Source organism: Poromitra crassiceps (assembly GCF_964638095.1).
Source record: "Poromitra crassiceps genome assembly, chromosome: 12".
NCBI classification, from domain to species: domain Eukaryota; kingdom Metazoa; phylum Chordata; class Actinopteri; order Beryciformes; family Melamphaidae; genus Poromitra; species Poromitra crassiceps.
The window spans coordinates 6,038,395-6,048,394 of NC_139632.1; the positions used below are offsets into that span (position 1 = coordinate 6,038,395).

The window sequence follows — 10,000 nt, forward strand, 5'->3', positions numbered from 1 at the left end:
GCATACACACTCCTACATACACACTTATTCATACACACTCCTACATACACACACGTATTCATAACACACTCCTATATAAACATACACACACTTATTCATACACACTCCTATATAAACATACACACACTTATACATACACACTCCTATATAAACATACACACACTTATTCATACACACTCCTATATAAACATACACACACTTATTCATACACACTCCTATATAAACATACACACACTTATTCATACACACTCATATATAAACATACACACACTTATTCATACACACTCCTATATAAACATACACACACTTATACATACACACTCCTATATAAACATACACACACTTATTCATACACACTCATATATAAACATACACACACTTATTCATACACACTCATATATACACATACACACACTTATTCATACACACTCCTATATAAACATAATCAATAATAACCTATAAATGACAAAACCTCAAAATCTTCCAGTTTATCTTAGTGTAAAGAATGACAGGTACAACCCTACAACACGTATCGTTATTTCAGCTAGCATCAAGCACATTATCAAATCTACTGTCTGTACTGCACAATCAGGGCTGTAGTGGAGGGTAAATACAATTTACTCACCCTTTTGAAATGAGGCAGATAGTTTACTCACGTATTTTCAGATCAACTGTATAAATCAATGAGGGCAAACAAGGTGGGTAAACTACTCAACTTGGATAGTTTACCCACCTCTGTATTTATCACTACACCCCTGATTACAATTGATGGCAACTGTGCAATTCTCTATAGTCAAGCAAAGGTCATGAAAATAGCTGACCATTTAGTGATTAATACAGATAACATTGCAAAGTCATCCTTTGGGCCGGATTGGACCCTTTGGGGGGCCGGATCTGGCCCCCGGGCCGCATGTTTGACACCCCTGCTCTATCTGAACACACTTATTCACTTATTATTACATGTTATTCATCATGTATCTGAAAGCATCAACAAATGGCACTCACTCGCTCATACACATGAGTAGGGCCATATGATTTCCGCAATGCAGAAAAAAATGGATGGATCATGGAATTTGGTAATAAAAATGGGAATCTGTAAAACATGGAATATTGCAGAATTTTCCATGATTTGGCAGAAATTGATCAATACAGTAGGCCTAATTTTCGAATCAAAAGTAGACCTAATTATTGTAGTAACCTAAATGAGTTCCTAATTGTGAAATAGGCCTATAGAGAAATAATTCGGTCTTGCGGGGTCAGTCTTGTGTGGGACCTTTGCCATGCACACACACACACACACACACACACACACGCACGCACGCGCGCGCGCACACACACACACACACACACACACACACACACACACACACACACACACACACGTCGGACACAGCCTTAGTGTGAGTTTACTGCAATCAATGTACGTCGTCCTGTCTTCACACTCGCAATTAGTGGGAGGGGTCTAAATGAGATGGCTGCCTGTCATGGAAAACACACAAGGTAGGCTAAGTCTCCTACACATCTGTGCTGCTCCTACATGATGTTACACTCTCTGAGGGGCAGCTCGAATTACCCACAGTGCATTGTGTTAGACCCAGCTCCCACCCCCTCTCCCCCGCTACAAAGGACAAGCTTCAACTGAGTCCACCTCACAGTCACTTCCAACTCAAACTGAGTCTACCTCACAGTCACTTCCAACTTAAACTGAGTCCACCTCACAGTCACTTCCAACTCAAACTGAGTCCACCTCACAGTCACTTCCAACTCAAACTGAGTCTACCTCACAGTCACTTCCAACTTAAACTCTAGATGGAGACAAACACAAAACGCAAAGGAACAGAGCAGGCTGTGTGCTAACTTTGACGTGCGCAAGTTTCATACACCAAAATTTGCATAATGCTATTCCACTGATGTTGGACAGTCCTATATAGATTTTTGGATTTCATGAAAACATACACACTTCCAGGTAGTGCAACGGAGGGTCACAGGTTTGAGCCCCCATGTTACTTGTGGCTTGGTCCGGCATCCATATTGGTGCAATTGGCCTTGTCTGTGGGTGGGAAGCCAGGTTAAGGCGTGTGTGTCTGTCTGGTTGCCAGACTAGTGGTCGGTCGGGGCGCCTGTTTGAGGGGAGGGGAATTAGCTTGATCCTCCCACGCGCTACGTCCTGCCGGTGAAACGCCTCACTGTCAGATGAAAAGAAGCGGCTGGCGACCGCACATGTATCAGAGGAAGCATGTGTGCTAGTGCTAGTCTACAAATCTCTCCACATCGGCAGAGGTGGGCGGAACAACGACCGGGACAGCCCAGCAGGGGATTGGGCCAAATACAATTGGAAAAATGTGGGAAATCAGAAAAAAACGCGATTAAAAAAAGAACAGAAAACAAACACACTGACAGTGAACAGGGCATGAACTTTGAGAACACAGCGTTGGCTCAAAAATGTGATTTCACGGAGATACGGACACAGAGATGTTTGCATCTGCACAGACATTTATTTAACTGTCCAATAATAATATAGCAAGAAGATTGTTTTTTTGCTGGTAATGAGTCTTAATGAGCTGTGTTATGAAACAGATTAGGAGTCGTGTAATAATATATAATAAGTGTTATTGAACATTCAGAACATCCCTCACTCCTCCAGAAGAGACAGCCACACACTGCGCTTTGAGCATCAGCGCTTGGAAAGAGACTGAAGCTGGGCTGGGAATGTTCATCAGATAGACACATTATATCGATTACATCAGATTGAAGCGATGAGCCACGCGAGGCTGTGCTGCTGTACACACTCACTTTGCCGTGGCACGCCCCCTTGACTGCACGAAACCTTCCACTTGATATAGTTCATGAACAGTGCGTAAACAAAGTGGTTGCTATAGGCAACGACGCACAACAGTACGAGTAAGAGTGATGATTATGATTTAGCACACAGTCATAATTAAATGACTGCTGTATGATTCAGCTCTGCATGTAACAGGTATTTTACGGCTTTGAATGTGAGTCAACTATGAGGTATAAATTTAAATAATAAAATGTAGCCTACTACCCTCTCTTTCATACACACAGTATTTATATAACCTTTCACTCTTACCCTTGTCCCCCCCTCTCTCTCTCTCTCTCTCTCTCTCACACACACACAGACACACACACACACACACACACACACACACAGAGTCACGAGTCCTCTGATTGGTCAGAGGTTATAGAGTGTGTGCTGTCTCTGCTGTGAATACATGTAACGGTGACGTGATGCAGTTGCGCTCGACCAGAACATGACCCCCACCTGATGACAGCATGAGGACACGTAGCGGCCCTCATCTCAACAAACTGTCTCCATCTCACTCCAGCCCTTTGTTCTTCTCTGACCTCCATCTTGCTCTGTCGTATCTCATCTCTCCTGAGAGGAACTCGCCTAATTAGCTGACAAATCAACTGGCTAACGATGTCCTTTACTGGGCCCTCCTAGTCACGACAGAGGGGTCAAGGGTGGATGGATGAACGCGTGTGCGGGGGGAGTTGATCCAATCACGGCTCTCGTCTGCAAGCGTGCGATGCCAGAGGGCACTGGGGGGGGGTTTGTGATGCGGTGACATCACAGCATCCCTGGCTTAACACGTTAGCTCTTGGCGGCATTGCTCAACGGCCCTAAGCAGCGTGTCTAGCCACCTGCAACCAGGCACCGGAGAACAACGTGTGACATGGTGGTGGAGCAGAATGAAAGAAACCAATATGGCCGCATGGAGCGGAGAAGAAGTAGGAGGCACCAAATCTTACGCGGAAATGTCAAGATTTTCTCGGTTGTTTTGAATACAGTGTAGAAATCAAAATGAGACTCTTCTCTTTCTTAAAGCCGCGAGTCTGATCCTACAAAAGCAAAGCATGTTCTCCAAGGAACAGAGCGAATCTACTTTCCACCAAATGTCAGTTCAATGATCTTCTTCATCGCTGCTGCACAAAGCTATCAGTGCCCTTCTGCTTGTTGTCGGAGGTCTTTCCCACCGGCCCACACTCTTTCCTCTGTCATTAATTACACAATTACCTCTGTCATTAATTAACCAGCTAGGTCATTATACTCATTATCCAGTGAGCATGTGATTATTCTGCCCCGAGGAACAAACATCAGCTAGAGCATCAATGCTTTCCATTGACAAACAATGTTATGCAACATTGGATACGCAGGCCAGAAATGCTGTTACCATACCAATTCTCTCTCTCTCTCTCTCTCTCTCACACACACACACACACACACACACACACACACACACACACACACACACACACACACACACACACACACACACACACACACACACACACACACACACACACACACACACACACACACACACACACACACACACACACACACACACACACAATCACAGTAAATTAGCACTGACCGGATGGCTAGCAGCTCCGTCTTATCATCCGGATCTTCTGAATGATCTCCTGTTGGAACGAGAACAAAGATTGATAACCAATAACTTAGGTAAAAAGACATAAGACATTACGACATGACGTGTGATGGTGTAACGAGATGAATCCAGGTCCACTCACGCGCGCTGATCTTGGCGCTGAGGCGTTGGGCCAGAGTGCTGCTCTGTGCCAGCTGGTCTCTGAAGCTCTGGCCCATGTAGTAGTCGATGTCGTTGGCCCTCAGCAGCTCCTCGAAGGCCTTGGTGGTGTCGCCCAGGTGCTGGCCCAGGATGTGGCACACGCCCCGGCCCTCACGCAGACGCTGCCGGAGGTGGGACAGCTCGCGGGCCTGGGCCTGGATCAACGTGTCAAATTTACTGGAAGAGAGAGAGATGAGTGGTTACATATACAGTATAGAAACCCATAGGTTGAGGCGATGTCTCGTCATAGACGCTGGGTTAGCTGGCTCAGCCTGGCTGGGGGCGTGGTCAGGGTGGGGTAAATCTCCCGTTCTATCCATTCAGCAAAGTTAGGATTTAGCTGATAGCCCAGCCCAGGCAGACACGACCAGGGATTCAACCACCGCAGTAAATGCACATCTGAGCAGACGTCTTGTGTTCTGCTCTAGAATCCCCAAACCTGTAGTTTAGAGCCGCAGCACCGTCCTTTGGTGAGTCAGCCCATTGAGATATATGGGCGGTTTTACCCCACTTGCGCGCCAGCCGTATAACATTTTGTGGGCGTTCCCACACGTGCCGACTGTCTCTATGATATACTGCATAATTACCAAACAAATAGTAGCCTACAAAAGAAGACATGTTATGGCATGGAGTACACTGTGCATCAATATACGTAGAAGAGTTGAGTCAGCCTCAAAAGAATAACTACAATTGTGTTGTGCTTATTTGCACTGTGAACTTTTCTTGTCTTGTCTTTCAGAAGAATATCCTCTTTGTTTGACCTCATGGTGTGGATGTTGGCTGAGTGTCAGTGAATGTGTTTTCTATAACATGCTGTGTTTTTACTCACCAGCCTAAAAGAAAACCTCTCTCCATGCGACAAAAAACATCAAACTTAAAGAGACAGCTCACCCTAAAATCCAAAATACATATTTCTCCTCTAACCCTTAGTGCTATTTATCCATCTATATCGTTTTGTGTTAGTTGCCTGAGTTTTGGAGATATCGGCCGCAGAGAGGTCTGCCTTCTCTTGAATACAATGGGACTGGATGGCACTCGGCTTGTGGTGCTCGAAGCACCAAAAAAATACATTTGAAAAACTCAACAGCATTGTCTCTTTCCAGAAATCATGACCCGGTTACTCAAGATAATGCACAGACTTTGTTGTGAGCAGTTTCATGTAGGAACTATTTTCTTTTGCAGTCTCATGTAGAAACTAGCTAGCAGCTAGCGGGTGTAGTTTGGTCAAAAGAAAATAGTTCCTCCATGAAACTGCTCATAACAAGGTCTGTGGATTATCTTGAGTAACGGGGTTATGATTTCTGGAAAAAGACATTGTTGTTGAGTTTTTCAAATGTATTTCTTTGGCACTTTGAGCACCACAAGCCGAGTGCCATCCAGTTCCATTGTATTGGAGGGAAGGCAGAAACTCTGCGGACGATATCTCCAAAACTCAGGCAACACTAACACAAAACGATATAGATGGATCAACAGCACTACAGGTGAGAGGGAATATATGTATTTTGGATTTTAGGGTGAGCTGTCCCTTTAATGAAATCACCTGACGTGACACTTACCCAGGCCAGGTGGCAGCCTTGCCGTCCTCACCGATAGTCTTCTTGCCCCCTTTCCTCAGCTGGTCCTCCAGGGCGCCCACACGGGACACCAGCTCCTGGAGGTCCTTGTCCGGGCGAGGGTGACGTGGCGAGGGCACGGGACCTCCGTCAGACGACTGCCAGCCCTCGTCCTCCTCCGCCCCGCTCTGGGAGGGCGAAGCCTGGAAGGACCAGTTGACCTTGCGGGGGGTGGAGGGTGTGTGATCGCTGGAGGTGGAGAGGGAGCGGAGGCGGTTCTGCAGGCCGCGGATCACCCCCTGAGAGCGGGACAGCTGCGAGCGCAGGTCCTCCACCAGCCGCTGCAGAGACGACATCTCGTCTCCGTAACCACCCGTCTGGGAGGTGGTCTGGGCGGTGGTCTGGGAGGTGGTCTTGGTGTAGGTGCCGGTGGTGTTGGCAGGCCACCACTGGGAGCCGCCCTCCAGAGAGGTGCACATCTCCAAGTCATCAAACTCTGTCAGCAACGACATACGTTCATGTTTAATATTAGTCTGAAATTGATTTCAAATATAGCATCAATGGTTTTTGCTGATTATAATGCTTAATTTCCAACGTAAATAAACTCTGAAAAATAAATGATTGTACTATCAAGCTGTTGTGATTAAATATTACAGTATGAATGTAACTATACAGAAACAATTTATGCTATGCATTCATTTGAGAAGTATTACATTCTGTCAAGGCTTTCCTTTGCCGCCCTCTGGTGTTCCTGCAACACTACTACAACTGCATAGTAGCTGAGTGAAACGACTGTTTTCAGGAAAGAGTACGGGTTACTTTCTTCGTTTATTTACTTTTGAAACTGAACCCCCCCAAAAGCGTCGTCGCTGCAAAGTGTCTGTAAATAGGAGCTATGACGTTACCTGGGCTGCTGGTATCTTCTCTCTCGGCCTCGTTCTCGCTGCGGCCGCAGGTCTCATAGCCCAGGTCCTGGAGGTCCACCTGGATCTGTTTACTGTGCTGCTGCACCGATGTCTCCGCTGCAGGCAGAGAGAAGAAGAATGAGCGTGACTGGAATGTGTTGACAGACACCAGGCCGAGCTGGAAGCCATCCTTTCAGTCACTTTAAACATTTGTTTCACCCAGCATGAAGGTGTCACAATATTAGTAGTACACTATTTTTGATTATAAAGCATGCAATCAGCATAATTGGTGCGTCAGTGTGTCCTGACTCACTCAGTAAGTCTCTGTAGTCTTTGAGCTGCTCGGCCTGGGCCTGCACCGTGGCCTCAGATACCATAAGCCTCTCCTGCAGCTCTTTGCTCTGCTGCTGGAGACGAGACGTCTTCTCACACGTCGCCGAGGACACTGCTGCCCCCTGCTGCCGGCCGGCCGACAGCTCACTCTCCACTGCTGTTTCCTAATTAAGACAGGAAAGAATGGAAAGAGGGAAAGAAAGAAAGAAAGAAAGAAAGAAAGAAAGACATTTCTTTAATAAGCAAAAAGTGCAATTTGGATCAAACATTTGTCAGTGTAACATAGGTCTCCTCTAAAGCTAAATGCCTCATTGGAAATGTCAGTGGTCACTGGTACATGGTGCAGTATTGCTCCACAGTGCGGCTCCTCCTACCTGTGGGGAGTGGGACAGCAGGGCTCCTAGGTTCAGTGATACAGGTCTGGTGGCCTTCCTCTTCCCCTGGTGGTCTCTGGCCTGCAGCTTGTCCAGGTGACACAGCCCACCATCCCACACATCCCACTGCTCAGACACATCCTCCTCTTCCTCCTCGATAGTCACATCCAACTCCTCCTCCTCCTCCTCCTCCTCTTCGCCCTCTAACAGCGTGTGTTCCTCACTCAGTTCCTCGGGGCCAGGCAGCTGATGATGCTTTAAGTCCTCATTTTCCGCACGCAGGTTGAACAGGGCGATCCTGAGACAGAGGATAAAAACAATGTTGTTCTTGGCCTAACTTCAAGTATGTATAGTTAAGTTTAAGTCCAAACCTAATGAATTTAAATGTGAACAAAAACCAAAAAGACAGCAGGCGGTGTTTACTCCTGAGACAGACTGCCTTACCTCATCTGTGAAAGGGAGGAGAAGCCGGCCTTCTCCAGCTGAGCCTTGAGCTCGCCCAGCTGTCTCTCCACCACTCTCTTCTGCTCCACTAGATGTTTGACCTCCACCAGCCCCTGGCCTTCAAACAAGGGGTCCTGGGGGACACTCCCCTTCCCTGGTCCTCCAGAACCCTGATCAGACAGACAGACAGACAGGCAGGATGAGAGACAGGCCAGTCACACCTGAATTCATATAGCCTATAACTAGCCCCCGAATCATGCTCAGTTAACATTTAAATGTTAGATTATTGAATCCATGTCTTTGAAAGATTCATATGGTCAAGTGACCCTAGATCACTGGCTTTAGCTTTTTGCCTTATAAAGGTCCAGTATGAGCTACACTCAAATGTAGCATCAACATGTAACATGTAACATGTAACATGTATCATGTAACATGTAACATGTATCATGTAACATGCCATCAGCTGGCTATTGAGCAAGCACAAACATTACGGGGGGCTTTGTCGCTTTATGAGTGGTTATTAAGATTTCCAGTTGACTGCATTCATACCTTCATATTAGCCAGGGACTGGGCGGGCAGTCTGCACTCCTCTTCATCACCACTGTCAGCATACTCACTGTTGACATCATCATCTTCCTCTTCTTCATCCTCTGAGCTCAGTTCTACAGAAAGAAAGAGCACAAATGAAACATGGAAACCCGGCAAAACAAGTACAAACAACAGAAAAGAGCGAGCGTGAACTGCTTTGACTTTTGAAATGTCTGCATTAAATGATGTTTACTTTGTGATTCAACAATCGGTCAAGCACAATTATGTCAAAACCCCACTTTGTAATCAACAAGGCTTGTGTGTCCAAAAGAGAAAAGTTGTGGCGGCCAGCTCTGTGAAATAAATACTCTCACCACTACTACTCCTCCCTTTTGCACAAATAGTTCAAACGACTTGCCAAGATTCCTAACCTCCATGACGATGCTGGTCATTTGCGCTTTTGTTTTTGGGAGGAATAACAGTCTCGTGTGTAACTACACTGCTGAGCTGAGCTGGCTCACCCTGTGGATCTGACTGTATCTACATAGAAACCAGAACCTTGTTTTTGACAGACTGTGGTAACTGTGCAGTTAGGGCCATGTGGTGTGTGTGTGTATCACTGATGCTGTGAGAGAATAAACTGTATGCATCGTTCGCTATGGCACGAACCTAAACACAGAATCTGGCCCAGGATTTAATCCAATAGATGAAGCCATTGATAAAGGCTTTAGTGACAGCATGGACCAGTAGGAGGGATGGATCTAAAAGGCTTATGATGTCCTAACACAACAGGATTATGGAGCTGATCTTCTCAGCAGGTGCTTGTCTGTTGAAATTTTACATGTAACTGTGACGAGGTGAAATCCTGGGGCCCAGTTGCACAAAGCACCCTACAGTAAGTTAAGATTGTCCTCAGGGTCCGATTTAAGGTGTCCATAAAATCAAATCAGTTGCACAAAACACCCTTAGATCTTCTCCTTAAGGTTAAACATTTTAAAGCAAAATGTTAAGCACAAGATTTAAGGGTGTTCTGTGCAACCGATTGTATTTTATGGACACCTTAACTCAGACTCTAAGGGAAATCTTAACTTAAGGTGCTTTGTGCAACCGGCCGCTGGCCATGACTTTGACTGAATGTGCTGTTGGAAACACAAATGAATAACTAATGGGGGAGAGACTATTCAATCTCCTATTGACTCTTTGTTGTCAGTGCCATCAAGTTTATATGAATATGTAGAGCAGGATGT

General features: G+C 45.9%; 1 protein-coding gene across 1 annotated transcript in view; it reads right to left on the bottom strand.

Annotated features, from left to right (window-relative positions):
• The window catches only part of pde4dip (phosphodiesterase 4D interacting protein), a 44,628-nt gene that overhangs the window by 23,592 nt on the left and 11,036 nt on the right, over nucleotides 1-10,000 (bottom strand). Inside the window, exons 13-21 of the mRNA XM_083648327.1 lie at nucleotides 8,775-8,887; nucleotides 8,226-8,395; nucleotides 7,782-8,079; nucleotides 7,388-7,571; nucleotides 7,075-7,191; nucleotides 6,173-6,665; nucleotides 4,558-4,793; nucleotides 4,401-4,449; nucleotides 2,794-2,873 (exon numbers count right to left, since the gene is read on the bottom strand). Coding sequence (XP_083504453.1) covers nucleotides 2,794-2,873; nucleotides 4,401-4,449; nucleotides 4,558-4,793; nucleotides 6,173-6,665; nucleotides 7,075-7,191; nucleotides 7,388-7,571; nucleotides 7,782-8,079; nucleotides 8,226-8,395; nucleotides 8,775-8,887 — 1,740 coding nt within the window. The remainder of the gene's footprint in view (nucleotides 1-2,793; nucleotides 2,874-4,400; nucleotides 4,450-4,557; nucleotides 4,794-6,172; nucleotides 6,666-7,074; nucleotides 7,192-7,387; nucleotides 7,572-7,781; nucleotides 8,080-8,225; nucleotides 8,396-8,774; nucleotides 8,888-10,000) is intronic.